Source organism: Ornithodoros turicata, chromosome 4 (genome assembly GCF_037126465.1).
Source record: "Ornithodoros turicata isolate Travis chromosome 4, ASM3712646v1, whole genome shotgun sequence".
NCBI classification, from domain to species: Eukaryota; Metazoa; Arthropoda; class Arachnida; order Ixodida; family Argasidae; genus Ornithodoros; species Ornithodoros turicata.
This window is the reverse complement of record NC_088204.1, coordinates 69673247-69698898: the sequence shown is the minus strand read 5'-3', so window position 1 is coordinate 69698898 and position 25652 is coordinate 69673247. Positions and strand designations below refer to the sequence as shown.

The 25652-nt window shown below is 46.8% G+C and overlaps 2 protein-coding genes across 5 annotated transcripts in view; one reads left to right on the top strand and one right to left on the bottom strand.

Moving 5' to 3' along the window:
- Positions 1 to 3186: 3186 nt before the first annotated feature.
- Positions 3187 to 25652, bottom strand: part of LOC135391788 (baculoviral IAP repeat-containing protein 3-like) — a 23327-nt gene continuing 861 nt past the window's right edge. Inside the window, exons 2-11 of one of the 4 annotated variants that reach the window (XM_064622238.1) lie at positions 20629 to 20707; positions 20460 to 20565; positions 19719 to 19825; positions 18715 to 18840; positions 18532 to 18597; positions 16558 to 16659; positions 9558 to 9797; positions 7090 to 7268; positions 6054 to 6297; positions 3188 to 3842 (exon numbers count right to left, since the gene is read on the bottom strand). In XM_064622238.1, coding sequence (XP_064478308.1) covers positions 3667 to 3842; positions 6054 to 6297; positions 7090 to 7268; positions 9558 to 9797; positions 16558 to 16659; positions 18532 to 18597; positions 18715 to 18840; positions 19719 to 19825; positions 20460 to 20497 — 1278 coding nt within the window. In that variant the 5' untranslated portion in view covers positions 20498 to 20565; positions 20629 to 20707 and the 3' untranslated portion in view covers positions 3188 to 3666. Of the gene's footprint in view, positions 3843 to 3871; positions 4149 to 6053; positions 6298 to 7089; positions 7269 to 9557; positions 9798 to 16557; positions 16660 to 18531; positions 18598 to 18714; positions 18841 to 19718; positions 19826 to 20459; positions 20566 to 20628; positions 20708 to 25652 lie in introns of those variants that run through there. The other 3 variants (XM_064622237.1, XM_064622239.1, XM_064622240.1) reach the window with 3 other exon arrangements.
- The window catches only part of LOC135391789 (putative nuclease HARBI1), a 7455-nt gene continuing 5922 nt past the window's right edge, over positions 24120 to 25652 (top strand). The window contains exon 1 of the mRNA XM_064622242.1: positions 24120 to 24189. The gene's annotated coding sequence lies outside the window, so the exon portion shown is untranslated. The remainder of the gene's footprint in view (positions 24190 to 25652) is intronic.

The following is a 25652-nucleotide window of genomic DNA, read 5'->3' as shown; positions in this document are numbered from 1 at the left end:
CATCAATGTTCGAATATATATACAGGGTGTCCACGCTAAGTGTGAACAGATTTTTAAAAAATATATCAATCACTTTTCCGAGATGAAATCAATTGCAATATAGCATATGCTGAAGGGCACTCCCTAGGGGGGCATTAACAGACTCCTAAGGCAATGTCTTAGTTAACTTTCAATAATTAACTTTTTAATTATAAAAGCTACGAAGTTGCTCCAATGAGAACATCTCATCTCTTCGGTCACCAGATACCAAAGCCGTTTTCAGAACAAAAATGCCTTCGATAGATCGTCCGCGAAAAATTCGTGAAGGAACGCCTTTTTTTTACTTTATTTTTTTCATTGCGCATCTCTAGAGACGCGTCTTTCCTTCGCCCCCAATACGAGAGGATGAAAGAGCACACTATCGCCTCTTGGGTCCTGGAAAAAGATTAAAAGAAAACAGAAAATGCAGCCCAAGATAAGGGCAGTCGCGATAAAGTCACCCGATAGATTTGTGTTTTTGTTTTGTTTCCGCAAGTTAAAGCTAATCTTCGATGCATGAGGCGGCACTGTGCTCTTTCACTCTCTCGCACTGGGGGTAAAGGAAAGCCGCTTCTTTGAAGATGCGCAATAAACCAAATAAAGAAAAAATGGCGTTCCTTCACGATTTTTTTGCGGACGATCTACGGAACGGATTTTTGTTCTGAAAACGGTTTTGGTATCTGGTGACCGAAGAGATCAGATGTTCTCATTGGAGCAACTTCGTAGCTTTTATAATTAAAAAGTTTTATATATATATATGTATTCACTACGGATCAGAAGTGGAGACAGTGTTCCTATAGGACATGGTATAAAAGGGGAACTTTATTAAAAACTAAGAGGGGGTATTCGACTTTTCGACAGCAGCGCTGTCTTCAACGGGAATGGGATATGGTGACGCAAGACAATTCCAAAGAATGAGAGGGGAGTATGCACAAGGGGAGAGGGCAGCACACGTGCTTTGTCAAACAACCCAAGCAGCACAATGTACTGAAAGTCGAGTGCAATAGGGGTGGACGGTATGTGTCTTATCGATGTTCCTTAGTTTCACGAGTCTGTTCAAGGCCTTCCACCTACCCATCCACCCCTATTGCACCCGACTTTCAGTACATTTTGCTGCTTGGTAAAGGTAAAAGGGTACAATGAATCACAGGCAGTCATGTTCTTCGCCGCAGGGCAATAACTTCCTGGGTGACCAATCGGGGAGTCTGAAAGAGATACCAAAGAGTGTATGTATTCTGAGAGAATTAGGAATTTAGGTTGCGAACAGTTGAGAGGACCCCGGGGTCCTCATTAATCTGGCTTTTAAATTTGCAAATCAGGAACGATTCTCTTTGTTCTCTAAGGCGTTGGGATAGAAAACCCGATTGCAGAACGAAAATGGCTATGTCGTTGATTGAGTGGCCGGGTTTACTAAAATGTCGAGACACTGGCAGATTAGGTTTTTTTTGGGACATCACACCTGTGGTTGTTGAATCGGATTCTGAAGGATGTAGCTGTTTTACCGATATTGGGCCTTGGACTCATTACATTGAAGGGGATAAAGGACGTTAGGAGAGTTACAGTTAAATGGACCATTAATTTTTGTACGATAATTAGAATTTGTGCTTTCTACTATCGCAGCAGTTTGCATTAATTTACATATCTGGCATCTGCGTCCGTTGCACGGTTGACAACCGTTATGTTCCGACGGCTTGTTTAACTTGGCGTTCACAAGTCTATCTTGGATATTTGCTTGGCGATAAGTAACGCGGAGTGGTTCCGGAAACACCTGACTCATACGATCAGATTGGGTGAGGATTGCATAGTGCCGTTTAAATATGCGGTTTACGTCTGGGGCATAACCGTTGAAGATAATAGTAAGGTTTACTGAAGAATTATCGGAAGAATCGGAAGAATCGGATGAATCGGAAGAATGAATGAATCGGATGAAGAATCGGAAGAATCTCGATCGGTCGATCTAGCTCTGGCTATGGCATCTTTTACGACTCGATTAGGCGAATCTGCGATTACGACTATCTGCGAATGTTTCTTCAAGGCTCCCCAGAGTCTAGTCTTGTCGAGTTCATCATCATGAATGATCAATGAATGATGATGGTGCGTTGTCCGTGGTGGTTCTGCGCACTGCGCGAAGCCTTCTTTATGGTTTGCGCGCGCGCACAACCACCAACACTATCCCTTACGTACGCAAACGCGGCAGCGCACGGTACACTAAAACTCTCTAAACCTTACTATTAGCTTCAACGGTTATGCCCCGGACGTAAACCGCATACTCAAACGGCACTATGCAATCGTCCCCCAATCTCATCGTATGAGTCAGGTGTTTCCGCAACCCCCCCCCCCCCCCCGCGTTACTTATCGCCGAGCAAGGAAGAACGAAGATAGACTTGTGAACGCCAAGTTAAACAAGCCGTCGGGACATAACGGTTGTCAACCATGCAACGGACGCAGATGCCAGATCTGTAAATTGATGAAAACTCATCCGATAGTAGAAAGCCCAAATTCTAACTATTGCACAAAAATTAATGGTCCATTTAACTGTGACCTCTTCTATCGTCCTTTATCTCCTTCAATGTAATGAGTGCAAGGCCCAATATATCGGTCAAACAGCTACATCCTTCAGAATCCTATTCAACAACCACAGGTCTGACGTATAAAAAAAACTAATCTGCCAATGTCTCAACATTTTAGTAAACCCGGCCACTCAATTAACGACATAGCCATTTTCGTTCTGCAATTGGGTTTTCCATCCCCACGCCTTTGAGAACAAAGAGAACCGTCCCTGATTTACACATTTAAAAGCCAGATTAACAAGGACCCTGGGGTCCTCTCAACTGTTCGCAACCTAAATTCCTAATTCTCTCAGAATACATGCACTCTTTGGTATCTCTTTCAGACTCCCCGGTTGGTCACCCCAGGAAATCATTGCATTCCGGCGAAGAACATGACTGCCTGTGATTCATTGTACCCTTTTACCTTTGTTTGACAAAGCACGTGTGCTGCCCTCTCCCCTTGTACATATTCCCCTCTCATTCTTTGGAATTGTCTTGCGTCACCGTATCCCATTCCTGTTGAAGACAGCGCTGCTGTCGAAACGTCGAATACCCCCTCTTAGCTTTTAATAAAGTTCCCTTTTTATACCTTGTCCTGTAGAAGCACTGTCTCCACTTCTGATCCTTATTGAATATCTTTATTTTTCGTGGTCAATCGCATTCGTTTATTTCAACTCTGACTTTACGTTTGACTTACAAACATATGCTATACGTGCAGCCAAAAAGGTCCGGCTATTTTTCTTCTCCTAGTATATTTCACTGGCTTTGCACTGGGCTTTCAATGGTGACTTAGCTCACCCTGACGGGAGGAATCACGTGTTACGTGACCTTCTGACGCCATCCGCTCAAACGTTGCCTGCCTGCGTACGGCTGACGAGACCCAATAAGGCCGAAACAGCGGTCCAGTACTGGCATGGCGACGTTTGACTTACAAACATATATATATATATATGTGTGTGTGTGTGCAGGGTGTCTGTTTTTCGACACAGATTTTTCATTAAAAACTATGAGGCCTATAGACATCCCGTTTTCACTTCTGTCATCTCTGAGCAGGCAGACGTTCTTGGCCATCTGTTGCTCAACCGTCGAATAAAAATCATTAATCGTGGAGGTGACACGGCTTCGAATCCGAGCACCGGCTTTGCTGTCTGGGCGTTTTCCCTGGGTTTTTCAGACACACTGTGAAGCAAATATCGGCATAATTCCCTGTGAAGTCGGCGCAGGACAGCGTCATCACCGCGAGTAGCATGCCGCAACACTGGCAGACAGACTGCTCTGCAATAGAGGAGCAGACATCCAGATAAAAGAGATGCGAAGCATCTCGAAGTATCTTGCACAAGAGGCTGTACATTACATCAGCACACCAAATGAGTTTGTTTCAAATGCAGCGACATCGAGAACAACTGCTTCAGGCCAAGAAGACATTCCTTCGTGTGGCGACCTGCCGTTTGCAAGCGGGGCAAGCAGGGCACTGTGCTGCGCAATCTGTACAAGTGACAAGATGACTGCAAGGAAGAAAGATGCAGTTCCGGTAGGCGGTTGTGCAAATGACGCACTTGCTCAAATTTCCAGTCTCTGTCACTGAAAAGTGCGAAGAAGCCCCAGTGAGGTAAACACTCTTGTCATCCCTAAATAAATTCACTGCAATCCCAGAATAATTACTCGATCAGATATATTCATTCTGAAGACGCAGGCAGTGATGATCGCGATACGGGTGTTTAGTCGGTGTCCCTGAAGGTGGGTGCAACCGTAAATCCGCCTCACAATATCGCTATTGACAGCCTCGACATATGCGCTGCGCCGTCATCTGTACCCTGATTGAGACCATCGGCGATGTCAAAAAGAGAGCGAAAGTAAATACAAAAACAAGGAAAGGGAAGGCAGGAACTAGGTAGCATGATGCAATTTGTTCAACAGATCGTCCTTGGCGAGCGCAGCGTATACAAACTCGCGTGCGCGGAAATCCGGCGCATGTTGGACCAACTTCAGGTATGGGGATTAATCCACGCATCGACCACCACCACCAAGAGCGTTACCAAGTGCACGGCATCCGCTCCCTTGCTGGTGATTCCAAGGTCATGCTCAAGAATTGGAGGTGGTCGGTTAAAATCATAACGCCACTGGCGCTGTCAGAGGTTTTCCCCTAGGTTTTCCAGCAGAGCCCCCAGACGGACGTCGGCACAATCCTGCCCGAGGTCGGCCCAGTGCGTTCTCCCCTCTCCAACTTTTTTCTAGTGTTATCTGCATCTGCATAAATCTCTACACCAATCGACTTTCTTATATTGTCCGTATTTTGGAATTATCTGCTCGTACGCACTGACCCCGTCCAAAAGAGGTTGCAATGTGCAAAGATGAACCTCACCGATGCTCCCAGGACCTGAAAGCTCTCATGGACTACTTTCACAGGGAAAGAGAATGGCTAGTCAGTGAGTCGCTTCAAGAAGGGGTTGTTCTCTGTCTAGAGTGGAATATACAAGTCGAAGGACGTCAGAGGCCAAAGAAGCGGATATCTGATGAGGAATCGACAGATGATCCACTAACAGCTAATTTAGAAATGGAAAGGACCATGAAGCAAACTGTCGACCACGTTGAGAGACAAATTCGCGATGGGTTTACTCGTTTACATGACCCTGGTGCCCTGCTTGGATTTCTTCTTGGCGTTGGTCGCCTGTGCTACAGAGCCGAGAGACAGGCTCTAAAGAATAAATTTATTTCGGCTAACGTTAGAGCTCCGATGTTGAACGGCCAGGAGCTGTACGAATAAATTGCAGAACGTTGTTCTCTAGGAGCGCCGAAACCCATGTAGTGAGACCCAAAGAGCTTCTTGAATTCATTGATTTCTATGGAGGTGAGCATGTCTTCCCGAAACTTCGCATTGCTGTCCAGATCATGCTAACGATGTAGTTTCGAATGCTGGCTGTGAGCGTTCATTTAGTAAACTAAAATTAATACCTTCGTATTTGAGGTCATCAATGGTCCAGGGGCCCGATTCTCAACTTGTGTTTGCGTGTGTCCCATAATGTGCGTTAAATGCATCACCTCGGCCCGTGGTGGTGGTGGTGATGGTGATGGTGATGGGGAAAGGGATCACCGTTGTCGGCCTCACACAGGTGGGCAACCTCACCGTGATTCTCCACGACTCTATCAAAGCGGCTTTGGAGAGCGCTAACTTTCAATTTAAAGACGACGATGGCTACGTCGAAGTTCGCCCAAGGAGTTCAAGGACAGACTTTGCGATCTTGCTCTCCTCAGTCTTTAAAGAGAAGAAGCAAAAAGAAGAAGAAAAAAAAAGACTTCAACGGCATTATCAAGAAAGTTGTAAGGGAGCAAAAGCCAGGAAGGCTTCTCGTGAGCTATCTGCATGCGTTGTAGCTCTGTGGTTCTCACTGAAATAATTAGCAGCCTGACAAACGCTGTCCTCGATATGTGCGTGGACAGGGACTCAGATCTCCGTAGATACGCCACGAGGCATATGTCCTTACTTACGGGAGACTTCCTTTGCCTTGACGTTCTCTGGCAAAGAAACGACGTCTGCCAGAGCACTCCGCAAGTCTCGTTCCTCCAGCACGTCGATCATCCCTGTGTCATTCAGCCTTTTTCGGATGGCCAACTCCATGATGCTAGGGTCGATACTTTGCTGCAGAAGGCGATGAACCAACGGTGCCCGCATGAGGTCCCGCAAAATGGGTTCTGTTAGGTGGTCACTCAGACTCTGTTCTCTTGCTTGCCGCTGTAACAGAAAGTACCACAGTGAGTGTGCTCTTAAATGTGCAAGCTGTTCTCAGTATCCGAGGTTTCGTATATATATGTGCATCGCTTTGCAGTGAAAGATTACCGGGTCATGCAATATACGGGCGTTCTTTCTTATCATTTACAGATTTTTTTAAATATAAGAAAGCATTGGAGAGCAGGATCGATATCGTTTCTTCGGTTGAGTTACACGGCCAAGCAAACATATTCTCGGAGAAAGTGTGCAACTATAAGGTGAACAATTACGTAAAATTCATTAATTAGCCATAGCTAAATAATTAATTAAGGAATACCCGAATTCCCTAATGAAAGGGGGTTTCGGGCAAAAGTGGGATAGGATAATGGGAGACAATCCTCGTTGAAAGCCATTCCATTCTAAATAATCGGAAATCGCGCACGTGCATCACCCATCACGAAATGTTGCAATGTTCATCACCCGAAACCGCACCGACCGTATTCTGTACAAAAATGTTGTGAAGGATAAAAAATCGCCCTGTGTGCTATGTTTATCTGTTCGCATATTGACATAACTTGACGTCACTCGCAGTGACGTGGGCAACTTATTACGCCTTGAACCGGGAAAAACTGGGCTCAAAACTGGACGGAGAGAAGAGATACGTCCGCACAACGAGCGCTGACTAACAACTGAGGGTTTTCGTTCATCTCCAAAGTTGTTAGTCAGTACGAGTCGTTGTGTGTACGAGTCTCGCGATTACTGGCTTTTAATATGATTTATTAACAGTTGAATTCAAGCTGAATCAAAGCAACTGACCTCTGCGAGGAGGTTTCTATGGGTTTCTACGACGTTGCTGATTGCCTCCTCGCCGAGCTTAAGTTCAACGTATGAGCAGTCCGGGAACCATCTGGCGTGTTCAACCAAAGGATCGTCTTCGTCGACCCAACTACAGAGGGAGTTACCGCACTGGAAGCATGTTGTACGGTCCTGAATTCCTGTGCAATTACATGAAATCTTAATCCACACACAAAAGCAATTCAATGCAATGCAAGTATGCACTATGGGCGGCTACTCCATGCGCTCAGTTTTTATCTAGATTTCTTCTCAATCCAAGGCTGATAAGATGGACTTCTCACTTCTTCAGCAATTCATCCACATTCACATTTCCATAGGCCTGGGCGTTCCTTCATAAAAGTTAACCCGTCTTTGCGCACCAACCTGAAAGGCTCGGGGACTGTATTCTCGAGACAGTCTCGCGGCGCGCCAGCGTATCTGCATTAGTGCCGTAGCCTTTCTGCCTTTTCTTTTTCTTGGGCTGAAGGGTTAGTTGACATCAGTCCCTACCTGGAACACTCACGTAGCAAGTGCCATCGCTGCTTTTACATTTGGTGCACCCCAAACGTCATGCGGCGCCATGCCAAAACCGTCTTCGTAGGCCACAATTTCAGAGAAATGTCCAGATTGACCGTAGCACGAGTGCTCGTGGCAAATTATGGGCGAAGTGATGCATGCAACACCCGTTACGTTGCAATATGCTTTGGTATCTCCGGTTGGTTTCTCTATCCGGACTGCGCATGAAGAGTATTTGCATTTCCTTCTTATGTCCGGGGTTGCCACAATAAACCGCGTTGTGCGCCAACATATTCGGCCTACTTCAACCTTCTTCTCAGTGTTTGCGCTTCCCAGGAAAAACAGGAGGAAAGAAAGGAAAACAAGAAAGACTAAAAGAAAAACAAACAAACGACGGAAAACAAACACGAAATTGATCACAGTTGTCCCAGAAGGCCACAGATCCGCAGGAACTGAACAAGTGCCTTTGCCACCTGACTATGTTGTGTGGGGCGTAGCAGCGTAGCTAGGGAAAAACCTGAAATCCTTAGGCGCGCGGTGCGCGACCATAGGGGAACACCATGTCGGAGGTAACGGGTGCAGTGGAGCAGCAGGTGCGGGAATGTCTCCTTCAACGTGACAGGTGGGGCATTTGGGTGACGAAAGGTGGCCCATCTTAAAGAGGAGCAGTGGAGTCCGCGCCACGTTCAGTCGAAGCCTGTGGAGCAAGGACTCTTCCTCCCTGCCACGAGAATACAGCCATGAACAGAGATTGAGTGCACAACCTTCGTCGTTCTTGACTGGAACCAAACTGAAATCGCATTGCAGAGATGATGGTAGTGTGATATTTCCGAGCGGTTTGCCTGCCGCTGTTGCAGCATGTTGCTATGGGGGATCTGGAAGATTTAGCACCAGGCGCTTTATTACCTTGAATATAAAGAAAAACGAAAACGAAAAGACACGCAACGACATAATGACGACGATAATGAAGATTGGACTGACGCGCACAAGCATAGGCCGGAGTCACACTGGTTAAACGCCGCTTAACACGCTTAAACACCGGCAAAACATGTTTTGAAACACGAGTGTATAACCAGTGTGACCGTGCCGTCATACAAGCAAGCGCTCTGACTATGTTTGACAACATGTTGTCGAACACACGACGATGTATTTGGGCACTGCCGAAAAACGCTGATGGACAAGTTGTATAAACGGGCGTATTTGCCACGACAGAGAAACTGATGTTCTGAGGCTGGAACAACATAGAAGGGACAGATTTTCGTTTGCACGAGTCAGTGTCAACGACGTCGTGATGCGCGTGAGTTATTTTGCACGAGTAAGTTGTAAATCAGCGTTCGCGACATTGTGTTGCACGTACGTTCAAAATGGCGACCTCTTTGCTTCCGCATGAAACAATCGAAAATCAGCCAGTGCAGTCACGTCTTCGTCGTCTTCGTACATTTTGAATTGCGATTTCCGCGAATGGAAGCTATATAAACTCCTCGGCTGGTTACCGTGACACTGACGTGTGCCATACATCACGGTTTCAGCTACTCCCACTAACTAAGTTGTATAACCAGTGTGACTGATGTTTGAACAACATATCTTTGAGACTATGTATAATCATACAAGCGTTTGGACCAAACAATGTTGTCAAACAAGAATTGTATAACCAGTGTGACCGAGCATTATACATGCGCCATACATGTTTGAAGACATGTTGCCATACATGTTTGGAGCACGTGTATAACCACTGTGACTCCGGCCTAAGGTATTGCCTTCTGTGTAGCTAGGAGTCATTGGACAACCCTCTGGTTCTACAGTATAAACACTTGAATCACATATTCTTGGTAGCAATTGTACTTTCAACGCCACAGTCCTACACGGTGAGCAGGAAATTATTCCCCCAGAAGGAATCCTAGTAAAAGTGAAAGTCAAAATAGAAACTACCTTACCTGTGTAGAAAAAGCCAGATTTTGCCATCTTTTCTCGGTTTCCTTTTGCACCACTGGGGTAGGTGAGGAAGGAATCTTCCCTGCTCGCTAATGTGGCGTACTGCGGGAAAGCAGGCCTCGAATGTGGTACAGTGTATCGGTTCTTTCTGTGCACGTTCCCTCCAGGCTCGGGCGCTGCGTTATTATAACCGCACACGTCTGGTGCACGAAACGGTGACTGTTGTGCATGCATTGTAGTATCTGAAATGATGTAATGAGCATCAGAGAGTGTTAGTAGACTGCTGATGACGTAGCTCTCGATGTCCACCGCACCCAATGAGTGGATAAGATTCTGAGTCATGCACGCTGCTATTGGTTCCGGTAGGTACGTTAAGTTCACGGTGACTTTATGAACGGTGGACTAACGCTCTTCATTATCCGATGCAGTGAACAATAATCACGAAAACTGTTAATACGCTCTGGAAGTAGGCAACGCTTCTGCGCAGCTCCTCAGTTCCCCCCTTTCCGTCAGCCCCTGACGTATAGCATAGCGCGACACAATATTTGCCCCCACCCCCACCCCCGCGCAGCACAACAAACTGGGCGCGGAGAGCCCATGTGGGTCGGTTCACATGGAAAGGGAGCAACGAAGTTACCGCAACCATAAGATCGAGCATGTTGGTTACACCGCGCCGACGGGTGAGTGGAGGAACGCTACCCACGTGATTTCCCCGCCCATTTTCCCCTGTCATGCGCGAAAGTTCAACTTACACAGAGTACATAAGTTCACATGTGTATCTGACTGAATTGAAATTATGAAACTTGAATTATTGAAATTGAATTATCGAAACTTTATGGAGCTGCGGAGTCTATATAGATTTTTATGTAACCTCAATTTGGAATATACGTACAAGCAGAGGTCGGCACTTTGAACCGCCGCTCACTCATGCTCACTCACCAGCAACTCGACTCATTGCCCGCTCACTCATGCTCACTCACCGGCAGCTCAGCTCATCGCCTGCTCACTCATGCTCACTCACCGGCAGATCAGCTCATCGCCCGCTCACTCATGCTCACTCACTGGAAGCTCAGCTCATTGCTCGCTCACTCATGCTCACTCAAGGGTAGCTCAGCTCATCGCTCGCTCACTCATACTCACTCAACGGCAGCTGAGCTCATCCCTCGCCCACTCATGCTCACTCACAGGCAGCTGAGTTCATTGCCCGCTCACTCATGCACACTCACATGTTCATCGCTCGCTCTCTCATGCTCACCTTCTTCAGGGTGCTCACTCATGCTCACCTGCACAGGAAAACTTGTATTACACGTAGGTACGAGGGCTGTGGTCGGAACTCGGGAGATATCGCTCCTGTTGGGGCGGTGGTAATCTTGCGGAATACAGGTTATAGAGCAATGCAGGACAGAGGAGTAGCGACAGGGGGGGGGGGGGGGGCTGAAGCCTTCTCCCGAAACCGCACCTCTGGTAGTACATTTCGGAGACGTAAGAGAGAGAGAGAAATCCTTCCCTCCCATATAAACCTTCCAATTTTTTTTTTTTTTTTTTCTGGCTACGCCTCTGATGCAGGACGCTTATCACCAAAATGTAATGGGCTACACTCTTAGGAAAAAGAATGTCAAAAGGGAGTCAAATGGTGCTCGGACTCGGACACCATCGCCTACGGAAAAGGCGTTGCAGCGACTTCCATGATTGTATGTAATTAAGGGTGTTGCGTGCACTTCCGTCGTGGAGGGGTGTTAGCCTCACTCCCCAATGTTTATGACGAGGTTTTCTAGACTATGCAACAGTGAAGTCCCGTACTTTTATTCATTTTTTAAAATGAGCATGAGTGAGCGTCGGTCCAAAGTGCCGACCTCTGATGGGGAATAAAATAAGGAGCCCCTTCACAATAACGATCGAAGCCCGATGGTGCCCAGAAATGTCAAAAGAGCTTCGAGTGCAGATCATTGCTGGACTGGATTGGGCAAGGGACCAAGCAATTTCGATAGGGAGAAGGGGCGAGAGTCCAGCTGACTAAGGGACTCGGACAGTGCGGTTCGGGAAAGTTGGTAGTGGGGGCAATGAAGAAGAATGTGCTTCAGATCCTCAAGAGCGCCACAGTGGCAGCAGGTGGGAGAGTCAACTCTTTCATCTCAGTTCACGGAAGCCGGTCCCCTTTGGTCCTCCGATTTCGTAGATTCTTTTTTATGCCAAAGCCACACCTCTATGATGAACAGTGCCACTGGTCCGAAACTTGAGATCGCAGCAGTTGCCGAGAAAAAAATTGACGAGCGTGCTTGGGTGGCGTCGTGCGCTTCACAGAATCTTCCTCGGGTGGTACTTTGAGGCCGTCTTGTCCGCACCACGAACGCGCTAGAGGAGCGCGATTTTTTTTGCGCATTCTACAGATGCCGGACTACGACATAATTTTAAAAAACGGGCATTTCCTCTCACGAACTGTTCTATAAAAAATCGCGAAAACGCTCGTGAGCGCGATTTTGCGCACATTTTCAACTTTTATTACGGAAGAAGTACGCATGGTAGAATTACAAACTCTGCTCCAATTGAAAGATAATTAATTGCTCTTTCCAACGACGTATTACGCGTAAATGTGAGTGTTACTGGAGAATAGGTAGAATGAGACGAACCATGCTCGATCCGTGGAAATGCGCGACGTTCGTAGGTCAATTCCTCAAAAACCCCACCTATAATTTTGGCAAAAAAAATTGCATGGAATCCTGATTATATTACCAATGGTGTAAAATTTGTGTATTCTCAAAGTTTAGAACCGAAATGCCAGCGCGCATAAGGAGAGCATGTAGAACGCGGCCATGCGGTTCCAACTCCGGCCACCCTCCGGCGTTTCTGCTGATCGTGTAGAAGGGAACCTGACTTCCACGCATCTATGCTACACTCCATTTCATCACCTGTTGTGCCTATGATGGAGATTTCATGCCATATCGTATTTCGACTACGGACAGGCTGCAAAGAAGAAACTTTGGTATCAGATTGCGTGACGCGGAGGCTATATTATCTTTCACCCAAACTTTGTGCCCAAAATGTAAGAATTGTGCTGCGTACTTTCGTTCAGCAATTAGTGGTCTATCGCAGTCCTCGCCCGTTGCTGTATCTGACACAGACTATGTTCAGAGCAAGGATATTATTGAAGAAATTAATCAGAGTATTTCGACGGCAAATATCGACGTAACTCCGCTGCGGCAGCCGGCGTCTCTCAAAAGGAAACAAATGCCGTCGTATGCGTCACGGAAACGGAGAGAAGTTGGCGGCGCATTGAGCAGGTCAATAGCGCAGAATACGTGATGCATATGACGTAGACGAACCGACCACCTCCGGAACAGACTGCACGAGATGTTCTAGCCTTTTGCGCAACATCAGGGCCGCTTATCAGAAGTGCACCTCCAATCAAGAAAGATGCCAGATTCTTACGCTTCTTCCTGAAAACATGACGAAAAAAGAAATAGTAGCACTGATCCCGGATGCAACGAAATATGTGATAGAAAAATCAAAAAGTCTGAGAGGGAAGCAGGGCGTGTGGGCGATGCCGGACAAGTATAGTGGGCATCCTGTCAGCGAGAACGACGTACAGGTTGCACTCCGGTACTATCTTGAAGACAAAAAGGACTGTTCTGTCCAAAGTCCCAACAAAAAATACATAATTCGTGTCACCAGAGACGGGAAGAGAGTCGCTGTTGCAAAGCGCTTTATGACTCGTTTAATACGGGAAACGTTTAGCCTGTTCAAGAGCGCTCATCCGGACATCAATATAGGACTGACGAAGTTCTACACACTTCGGCCAAAGTGGGTTCGCACAGACCCACGTCCGGAACAGTGCGTGTGTTTGTACTGCGCAAACTTTGATTTGATCATCGCGGCCATAAACAGTGCGTCATCCATCCAGCTAAGCAGAGACCAACTGAATGCGATGTCTGTATGTCCTGACCCACAAAGGACATGCTTTTTGCAAGAGTGTCGCAGTTGTCAAGGGGCCAAAAGGATCAACCTACAGAAGCTAAGGATGGACCGTGCCGACGACGTTGATATGGCTCTCTGGGAATCTGGTGCCCTCATTAGCAAGACGCTAAAGGCATCGGTATTCCTGAAGGCGGTCAGGAAATGTGCTGATCTGTACACCAAGCATGAATATATATATATACAACATACAACATACAACATGCGCCATTTGGAACGAGAAGGCCTTCGTGGATCCAAGACATGCCGTCATGCACTTCGATTTTGCAGAAAACTGGAGAGTCAACTTCTCAAGTGAGGTCCAAGGGCGCTATTGGAAGACGGATCAAATATCCTTATTCACCTGTGTTGTAACCACCATGTCTTCGACAAATAGTTTCGCAACAGTGAGTGACGACCTATCTCACGATACTGCACATGCCCTTCTTGCCCTCCAAAACATAACCGAAGCTATACAAGACATACTGCCCGTGTTTTCCCATGTGATATACGTGTCCGACGGTGCTGCAGCGCACTTTAAGAACAGGTACCAGCTCTATGAAATGGGGAAAAACAACTTGTTGCTGCGATGGATTTTCTCTGCCAGTGGCCATGTAAAAATGCGTACGATGGGGTCGGGGGCTCTTTGAAACATATAGCAAGCTTGGATAACTTGCGATGTCCACCTGCTGAAGCTATTCAAACCGCTGGAGATTTTGTGTGCGCTCTCAAAAAGAAGGAACACGCCACGGAACTGCTGCACATTCCGTCAGCTCAGGTTGCAGCCTTTCGAAATTCGAAGAAGGATGAATGGGAACTGGTTCGGCCAGTGACAGGGATCCGTTCATCCCATGTGTGGTACAAAGCATCTGAAAGTCATGCAGTATCTGGAGTTCAGCTAGGAAGAACCGCCGAGGACATGTTTGAATCTCGGTTATAGCTGCGTGTTTTCAGCACGTCGAACGATCAGCACACTACGTCTGGCTGGTGATGTTTTGGAGAATGTGCATACAAATCTATGTTTTCCAACAGAATGAGTTTGTGATGCCGCTCACACATAGGTGACATTTGTTCCCGATTCCGCTTTCAGAGCTGTGTTTTGTATTTAAAATGTATGTATGGCTCTTTCATGCACCGTAACTATATTTTACTCTTGTTTTAGTGTCTTTCGTAAATTCTCTCTAAAGGTGAGCAAGAGCAAATCCAGTCACCAAATAAACCACTCTATCGGCTTGCAAAGTTGTATTATTCCTGTACTTCTATGCGTATCAATGTATTAGGCCAGCTGACCTGCTTCAAGGTAGTTAAATACGGACCACATCTTAAGCGCCTGCCAACAGAAAACAAAAGAAAGAAAGATATAGAACCGTCGGGCCGCATTGTACCTGCTCTCCTCATGCACGTAACATGATAGCAACGTTTGTTCTTTGCACCCTGTCCTTAGTCGAAATACGATATGGCACGAAATGTCCATCTCAGGCACAGGAGGTGATGAAAGCCAGGTTCCCTTCTACACGATCAGTACAAACGCCGGAGGGTTGCCGGAGTTGGAACCGCATGGCCGCGTTGTATATGCTCTCTTTATGCGCGCTGGTATTTCGGTTCTAAACTTTTAGAGTACACAAATTTAACACAATTGGAAAGGTAATATAATCAGGATTCCATGCAATTTTTTTTTTTTTTTTGCCAAAATTAAAGGTGGGGTTTTTGAGGAATTGACCTACGAACTTCGCGTATTTTCACGGAGGGAGCATGGTTCGTCTCATCTTACCTATTCACCAGTAACACTCACATTTATGCGTAATACGTCGTTGGAAAGAGCAATTAATTATCTTTCATCTGGTGCAGAGTTCGTAAGTCTACCGTGCGTACTTCTTACGTAATAAAAGTTTAAAATGTGCGCAAAATCGTGCTCACGAGCGTTTTCCCGATTTTTTATAGAACAGTTTATGAGAGGAAGTGCCCGTTTTTTAAAATTATGTGGTAGTCCAGCATCGGTAGAACGCGCAAAATAATCCGCGCTCCTCTAGCGCGTTCGTGGTGCGGATGAGACGACCTCAAAGTACCACCCGAGGAAGATTCTGTGAAGCGCACGACGCCACCCAGGCACGCTCGTCAATTTTTTTCTCGGCAACTGCTGCGATCTCAAGTTTCGGACCAGTGGCACTGTTCGTCATAGAGGTGTGGCTTTAGCATAAAAAAAAAATCAACGAAATCGGAGGACCAAAGGGGACCGGCTTGCTGAACTGAGATGAAATCAAGAAGTTGTATTCCTGAAGATCTTGCTCACTCATGCTCACTCAACTCGCTGTTTGCTCACTCATGCTCACTCACTCAACTCGCCGCTTGCTCACTCATGCTCACTCATCTTCCGCTCAACTCTTTGTTTGCTCACTCATGCTCACTCATCATCCGCTCAACTCTTTGTTTGCTCACTCATGCTCACTCATCCTCTGCACAGTTCTCTGTCTGCTCATTCATGCTCACTCATCCTCTGCTCAATTCTCTGTTTGCTCACTCATGTTCACTCACTCGTCCCCGGCTGTCCGTTCGCTCACTCATGCTCCGCTCATTTTCCAAAATGAGCATGAGTGAGCATGAGTGAGCATGCTCATGAGTGAGTTTTGCCGAGGTATGCGTACAAGTAGCTCCAAATTCCTCTACTCTATAATAAGCGTAGTGTCAGAGGGTTTTAGTGAATAGTTCTCGCTAGAACGGTTCACGAACGGCACTGCGGCGGACCAACGAGAGGGAGTAGTGCCACAGAACGGGACCCTCTGTTTTGCGAGCCGTTCGCGAACTGTTTGCCCAAAAACTATTCACAAAAACTCCCCATTGGAATGCATTTCGCAACCATACCAGAGCAAGCATCTTTGCTTTTGTAAAAGCCACTTTGTTCACTCAGAAACTGTATGAACCGAAAGAAATTGAAGAAGAAAATTGTCACAAACAGATGGACTCAAGAAGAAGAAACTCCAAACTTTTCTAGGGGATTTATATAGTTTCTATTACGTATTTTAGCGCGCGCCTCAAAGACAAATAACTCTGTCATACCTTCGGTAACGGTTTGTAGCCCACGAGTACCTTCGTGATGGTTCCTTATTGGAATACTGGCATCACTGCGTGAGTGGATGCTGTAGTACCCTTCATCATCACCTGTTTGGATCGAATTGCGAATGGATTTAAAGTATGTTCCTCCACCTTACATGACTAATTTCTTTGGATACGTACTGTGGCGAACCAGTAAACCCAGCATACGCAGGGTACACATATTATTATGTGTACCCTGCGTAAGCGTAACACTATCTGCAACGCGGTATGACCGGTTGCTGCGCATTCAGCCATAAAAGCCGTTCGGAGCATGGAAAACGAATGTTTCGTTTCCCTTCAAGAGGTCTGAATGCTGACCGCCGTGCAGGGATTTCCCTACACACCCTGACCTTGAAACTTCCATGACTGTCCAATATACTCGGCCCCCAATGTATAGACCAAACGATATGCGTACGTTATACTCATGGCGTATTCCATTGGGAGAGCAGATTTTGCCCATCGCTGGGTAGGGTTTGAGTGCATGCGTGTTTTGCCATGCCAGTGCGTCCATGCCAGTGTTTGCTTCGTCAATTGAATGCTAACAATCGTTCCAGGTACGAAGCACGCGCTGCGCATAGCGCGTGAGCCGGTGCTTTCCCGGGCTAGCCTTGGTCTCGTGGCTCCAAAACTATTGCTCTTCCGAGCAAACGTTTTGCCCTTGCTCCGCCAATGAAACATTCAACGTCTGACACGATTCTGCCAATGGAACAGTAGACGGGTTTACATGAAGGCGACATAGGTCGATCCCCTCTCCATGTAAATCCGCCTACATCGACCTAAAGGGGACATCGACGCAGCAGAAATAAGTCGCTACGTTGGGGTAGATCAGACGACTGGAGTCGTCTCGCCTTTGCCATGTCAACCGGGCAAGTCGACTGTGCCGACGGTTTCCGCTACGTCACAACCGCATCTGCTGCCGTGCTCCGCCCGCAACACAGAAAATAAACATGGCGACGGACACGATTGACGTTCCCGCCGGTGCAAGTGTTTCAAGCCAGCAGCATTGGGCATCGACTTGGCCGTTGGTAGAAGGCTTTAATGTTTATGGGCGTAGTCATAAACTGATAAAACAGTATGCAATTGCAAAGTGACCACTTTAGTGCCTTGGCGGCGCCGTCATCGACTGAGTCGACTGAATTGCCCGGCGGACTAAGGCGCATCGCTTCCTGCCATGTAAACCGTCCCAAGTCGATCTTTGCGATCAGTCGACTGTTGCTTTCAGTCGACGTATGCGCCCATGTACCTAAACGCGCCTAGTGTTTGTCTCTTCCCGGGGCAAAAAATTTGACCCCGCTCTGCCAATGGAATGCGCCATCACAACACCACTAATGCTAGTTGAGTGTAAAACGCAACTGTAGTTCAACCAACGCGCCAACAGACAGCCTTTAAGTACCACTGAAGTGGTGCCTTTACCGCTCTGTAACCAAAATGGAGTCATGTAGCTGCTATGATCCAATGGCAGCACAGCGCTCTCATTGTTGCCAGCTTGTTGTTGGCGCAAGGCCGGGGAAAAACAACTGAATGCTATGAGCGAAGCTATTTAGTGACTTTAAGCTATTATTTAATCTCATATTGCCCTGTAACTTGTTTTGCGTCTTTGTATGCGGCGATATTAAGCAGACGTAGCGCACCGCAACTGCGGAAAATGTCACGCGTACTAGGCGGCGTTGGTATAGACATGTCGCGTCATCAGCTTTTGGCTTCGTAGCCGTATTGCGCACAATGGACGTGGTCTCTGGTGGTGCTGTGCATATAGCATCAACAGTATATATTTGGTTGGAGTTCGTGGGAGGCTTTAATGCCGGTTAATGTAGGCTTGGCTTCTAGCAGGGGGAGCGTCTCTCACGGTAGTGTAAATTACTCCTTGTGTTCAATCCCAGTACCCTTCTAGCTTGCAGTTACGCAATGCACTTCGGAATAAACATAACACATTCCTACCTTCTGTCATTGGTTCGCTAACGTCATCGTCCCGATGTGGTAAACGGTTTTCAAGAGATCTCTCACCTGAAATTGATAACTAAGTGGTTTATTTGTCGCAAATATATTTGAGTTAGTATTCAAGTTCTCTCCTCTCAAAGCTCTCTTCCGCCAGAGGATATATTATCATGAAGGAGTTCTCACACAGCTTCGTCTGGATGAACTCGCAGCTGGGATACACCCTAGCGTGCTCATTGTACGGATCATGAGCGGGTTGCCAACCTAGAAGCTTTCCGCCGCAGTGGAAACACACAGTCTCATCGTTTGTGCCTGAAATGGAAAAAAGTATTTGCTATTTCGTCACTCTCCTTCGAAAAGCAAGAAGATGCTATTTATCACATGCCGGCTAAACGCATTACAGAAGTCACAGCGTCCTGTCACCCGCGTGTTGCACTCCAAAAACAGAACTTCACCGAAGAGCACGCTGTGCACCAACCATTGCCACGCCTGATTGGGTTATCGCTTCTTATTCGAACAGAGAGGGGGTCTACGCCTGTTTTGTATCAATTTCGATATATGACAATTGATACAAAAAGGTGTACCTCGCTTATCTCTCTTCAGGTCAGAAGCGATAACCATGTCAGTCGTGGCAATGGTTGGCGCACAGCGTGCTATGCGGTGAAGTTCTGTTTCTCGTCACCACCACCACCACAACCACCTCTGTTTTTAGAGTGTGCGATGCGTTACACGCTTTACATCGAAACTCATCGCCACCTATGGAGTTTTCAAATTTACATAATGTAAAGGGTAATCCCACAGAAAAGGGTGGTCCTACGGCAAGGTGGAGGTCTTGGGCAGTCTGGTTTCGGATTTCGTTCGCTGCCTTATGCTATTTGGAAGCCCATTAATGTAAAAAAAAAGGAAATTGCCGGGGACATGGTACGTATATTATACACAGCACAGCAATACAGAAAATAACTGTGAAAACAATCAGGGTGGATGTGTAGACGGTGAGACCCAAGTGGGACCTAGGTTTGCCCACGACCGTTGACTAGAGGTCCCCGCGTGTGCTCTGGGCGGTGTTGGCGTTAGACTGCGACGATTTGGGATTGGGATTTTGAACCAGTGGATCCTTCACAGTGGGAATTCGGGATACCTCCGCGGAAACTATCCACAAAATGATAGTGACTGATTTCCAGTAAACACACCTGTGAAGAATAGCCCTGCATCGGCGAGAGCAGCATGTGCAAAAACACCAGTACAAGTTTGGGGAAAGCCAGTGAAAGTACGCAATCTTCGGTGAAAATCAGCGTACCTGCACCACAGAAAGAAAACTGTAAGCAGACCTTCAGTATGGTCGAAGAGGTCGTAATACTCGTCCACACGTTTCGTTTCCCTCGGCAAGATGGTTGCAGAAACTATAGTCGATTGGTCGATGAATGGTTTTGGTATTAGCGATAGTTGGTGACCTTTCAGGGACCCCCATGACGTATAAATAAAGTATGTAGACTCTCTTGTACCATTGTCTGCATCACGGCCGTGAGGCTCGTCAATATTTTTTTCGGGTGCAGTTCTGTACCAGGATCACTGGGTTTTAAGTCTTAACAAAAGAGTTGAAAAACCAAGTATATGGCAACACAAAAAGTGAAATAATAAGGAAAAACGATAACGGCTCCGTCTGCGGTGAACAGCGGACATAATTAAACAATTGAAATGTTAAGATGAACATGAAAAACATTTAAGGACGTCTTTCATGTTTCATGTTTGGTGGACAATCTAAGAACGATAAAAAAGAAGAAAGAAACAGTGTAGGGAAATATGCACAGGAACTGCCCAGTCCCCAATATGCCCGACTTTTTACCTTAGACAGAATCTACTCCTTGATTCCCATCCTCTTCCTCTTCTGAAAAGTAAAGATTTGCAATATCTTCAATGTTTGATGTGCTTACTCTGGGTGTCTTGAAGCATTCATGGGAAGCCAACTCATTACTTGTCCCTGTGAGGATTGCGACGAGCCCTGCAGAAATAGAATCCCCCAGTTCCCGTTTCGAGCACCTAAGACGGCGTCCAGAGCAGGCTAGAGCGTGGACATGTTATGGTGTTCCATTGAAATCTTACCAGGGTCTTACGTTGTGACGTCGGCTGTCTACTATATATCCAGTTGAGTCATACGTGCGCTGCGCTTGACCACTAGATACTGCAAGGTGAACACAGTGCATTATATATGCCGTGCATATGCCCAAGCAGCACGCCAATATCGGTCCAATATTGAACTCATATGGGCTGCCAAGTTTGCCCATATGGGACCAATATAGGGAGTGCAACCAGGCTCTATATTGGACGAATATGGGCACCCCTTATTGACAAGCCGATCTCGCACCAATATTGCCACTATTTCTGTGATAACCGCAACGGGGAGTCCGTGTAATAATAAAAGCATTATACGGTATAGCAGCCACCAGTGATGTTACTTCTCGTCTTTTTTTTTTTTTTTTCATTTCTGCAGATCGCTTTATTGATCCACGTCGCATAACGTTACAAAAACATCACTGCATCGCTTTAGAAACGAAGGACATGTGCAACGCCCGTCTTGCTGAAGGACCCAGACACTCGTATTGCCAACTGTAGGACAGGACAAGCGAAATTTAAAACGTATATCGTTATTTAATTAAAACATTAAACGAAATTAAAACATATCACATTTAAAACGCCATAAAACGAAGAGCGGGATCAACAAGTGCTAGGAGGCAGGCTGTCCCACGGAACTGCCAATGCCAAACATCCCTCAGAAGCCTTCATTGGAATCGCAATAGTGTACGGACCAAACATTTCCAACCCGCTCCTAGAATACAAAGGAGCGAAACGCTTTCGTGACAGTGACGGACATACGGCTCAGTAACTCACACTGCCTGCAGTAACTTGAAAGCACGTAGCGTTACAGAAGAGACGTCTCTTCCTATCAAACATTGTATGTTTTACTTGGCCTAGCGCAATCCCGTTGTCATTAGAGGAACCAGCGACATTTCAGCCGTAATGAAACGTCTGATCCGCGCATTAGTTGTAGGAGGCGTGATTTCACTCAAACTACCTCGCTATCAGTCGGTTCGACCGATTGGCATTGGCATCGCGAAGCAAGATGGCGGCTGTTCGCAGCAAGTGGAAAGTTGAGTTGCAGTGCATGTTAAGGCGGGGTCCCATAGCCTCGATTTGAGCAGCAGCAGCACAGCAACAGCAGCGGAGCAGCAGAGCTGCAGCGACACGAGCGGTCCCATAGCACTGGGCGAGAGCAGCAGCGCTGCCGAGCTGCAGAAATTCCCTGCTGCTCTCGTATCCGAATTTTTGGTGCTGTGCTGCCCTGTTGCTCTGCAGCCTGAGCAGCCGGTCTCGAAGGCCAATCAGGAGGCTGGTTGGTATTGTTTTCGTTCGACGGTGTTTAGGGTTAGCAGGGCGGTGAGTGACGGCAGAAGGTTTGTTTCTGGTTGTTCTGTGATTTGATTCTGAAGACCTGGATACGCTTGTGATTGCCAGTAGTTTGGAGCGAGTGTTCAATCATCGGGACTGCGTGAAGTGCGCTTTCAGGACATAATTCAGTTCATAAAGTTCAATAAAGTGTTCGACCGAACCTACTTGATACATATGTTGTGTACCAGTTGTAGCTACATGTTCGCTTGTTTTCTGGAAAGTACTTCAAATCCCGTGACCTGATAACGTACAAGCAAATTACTTTCACGTCCATGCCGTGTTAAAACCAAACCGAACAAATTTCTTGTGGTCGGTATTCCAAGACCTTGCTAGGTGGTTGTAAATGAAACTGACCCTTGAAAAGGGTTTTATGGAGATAGACAACGTTCAGACAACAAAAAAAGGTTCGATAGAGATAGATAATGAACCCATTCCTTGTGAAAACAGGCAGAAAGCAGTGAGTACTAGCAGAAGGGGCCTTTGTTTTCGTTAGACAGTTTTATTTCACTAAGAGCAACGTACGCATTTGACAGTCACCGTAAATCAAAATATCGAATACTATTGTAACGAGGCAATATTTATACGACAAAATCCCGTAGAAGAATCTCCACACCACACAGCAAGGACTGTTCTGCACAGCAGTAGGACGAACCTACGTTGAATATGTCATGAAACTGACTACACATCAACGAAGAGTCAGGTAATACGAGGCTCAGACCACCACCACACTCATCTCAAAGTTCACTTATGAGCTCCAAATCCACAATATATCTCTCACACAAACGCCTTTCACCTAGGATTGCGTTCCTAGGTGTGTGCACTAAAAGGCTTAGCCGCTGTGTACGCCTTCGGAATGTGCGAAATGTAAACAATGCCACAGTTGCCAACACGTTTTGTGTTTCCTAAGCCGCTGCTGCCGCTAATTCAAAACGAAGCTATGGGACGCCTCCAGCAGCAGAGCAGCGGCAGCAGAAAGCTGCTCTGCTGCCATGTTGCCGTGTTGCTGCTGCCGCACCGCTGCTGCTTTGCTGCTGCTGCTCGCATAAAGCTATGGGACCCGGCCCTTACAGTGGGATTGCCACATATGTTGACTGCACTGTTACAAACAGAACTTCACCACATAGCACGCTCCTATAGCAAGCCATCATTCCGAATGATATCATTCTCTGTACTTATTTGCTGTAAATTAGAGGATGCGATTATCTGGGACACATTATGCATGCCCCAGATAGGCTCTTCCCCCTGTTTTGAACGAATCATGACACAGAATGTTATCATTCGGAATGGTGGTTGCCTAGGCGCGTGCTATGTGGTGAAGCTCTGTTTTAACAGTGTGTTTCGAACAATGTGTATCATCTGCAGGACGTTGTTCGATGTAACCACGAACTGGGCATTTCACACGCCCCAACGCCCAATCTTGCTGCTGCTTGGTAATTTGGTACTCGTACAAGTATATCAACACGGGTACATGCCATTTTCTGCATTTTCAGTCACTATGGGGTGTACCAATATGAGGATCATATTGCCAGGATTTTCGCCATATTGGTTCAAACTTGGCAATATGGGGCCGATATTGCCAAGTTTGAGCCAATATGGGGGAGACACTGGCAAAACGAGTCCCATATTGGATCCATATCGCGAATGCACAGCTAACGTGTCCAATATTCTGTGCTGCTTGGGTAGTGAAGAGTCATTTTAGGTGTTTGCACAGTTAGCGATGGGACAGTTCCAGTAGTGCACAAAAAGACACTCGCACTTCTCATGTCAATAAAGCTCGCTGCCCGACGGCTGTCACGCAAGGCGCTCGAAACCAGTTTGCCGCATAGTTCTTATAGGGAGTCGTTGGCTCATAAGCTGTATAGCGGCTCCCATTCAATGAGATGCGCACTCATTGGCTACGAACGATAAGGGACGAGAATCGCACGTTGCTCGCGATTACGTAAGACTCTCTACCAACAAATGCTAAAGGAACCGCCTATATCTCGCGCTAAGAATACGTTGTCCCGGCGTGGCAGCGTGGGAAGCAAAACTGTGAGCACTTGCTCTGGTTCCTACAGTAAAGTTTTGCGGAATCATTTTTGCCTAACTCGTTTATGTCCAGAATCTGCTGCTCATCTGTTGCTTACTGCATTACTTGTTTATTAAAGGGGTAACACGCAGCTGAAGCAGGGCGGAGCCGCGCGGTGTGAAACGTGGACGGCTCCCTTTTCAGAACAGGTGGGTGGAATAATGCGAAAATATATGTTCCGACACTGTGTTAGTCGCAAATCTGTTACATCTATCTTTGCTAGGATATATGTCCGGATTTTGTCGTCTCCCTAAAGTCTTGGGGTTTTTTCATCATGTATTCCAGTCACCAGCTGGCTTCCTTCTTAGTCATTCTCTGACTTTTTTTGTTTTCGTATCATTTTTGCTCAAAGTATGTGTTATGTCCAATTTACTGCACGGCAATAGGGTGCCTGACTTGGCAGCATCTCGCTCGCTATTCTCAATTTTGACGTGGCTCTAGAACTCTTGTTCCGTATCCCAGACCATATAAATACTAAACGAAATGCGAAAACATTTTCAAAACAGTGACGATGCACAAACAACCCTCGTCTGTTTGTGCGACGGGCAATACCATTATCGTAGCGGGTGAAGCCGTGTCAGCGTGCTCAATCGCGCGCTGAGTTTTAGACAGCTACCTCATGCTCGATGCCATCGATGCATGGATGCCATCGTTGCGAAATTTCCATCTGGTCTACATCTGGTCTCTGGAACATCTGGACCGGCCTCGTTGGGGCAGTTGATTGCGTGCTCGCCTGCTGACCCGGGTTGAGGACGCGCTGACCCCCCCGGCACAGGACACCACCCAAGCAACGCAATGTACTGAAATTCGAGCGCAATGCGGGTGGACGGGTAGTTGGAAGACCTTGAACAGAGTCGTGAAACTAAAGAACATTGATAAGACACATCCCCCCCCCCCTTATTGCACTCGACTCTAAGTAAATTTGGGCTGCTTCGGCAGCAACGTGGTGGCAGATTGCAGATGATTTAGAAACGCCGTTTTCCCTTAGGGAGACTGAAAACTGTGTCTGGTGTGCTCAGATTTAGATTTCGATGCAAGCGAAAGAACGCGCAGGTAGACAAACTTCAACCACGTATGGACTAGAGCGGCGTCGCTCAACATCATAGTTTTCTCGCTAGGTAATACTGTTGACTGATTTAGGTGAGGGCCTACCCGTGGATACACGGAATTGGTGGTCATCACCGAGATCGCCACCACAACAACAAATAAACTAATGATAATGAATGCGGAAATTCGCCACGTAAGGTGCGGCCTCGCAAACCGTACTGCAATCAGCCTGTATTAGGCGCATCGGAGTCGCAGAGAGGGAGCCAGGGTGGCTGAAGCAATTTGATGGTGCCACTAGACACCCAACACCAACGAAGAAACTGCTGTGTTCGCTCAGGGACAAAAAGACATGATACGGTTGACGTAATGTAAGCAAATCACCACCTGGCAGCGATATGGCCTGACTAATCTGGTCCCAGAACTCAAGAGGCGCTGTTGAGTGTACCAGATGGGAAAAACAGCTGAACACACGAAGAAGTTTTTATAAAACGGCGTTGGAAATGCGCACAACACCGTTGTTAAGCACATGTGTTAAGAACAATTCTCCAGCATGTGGAATTAAGGA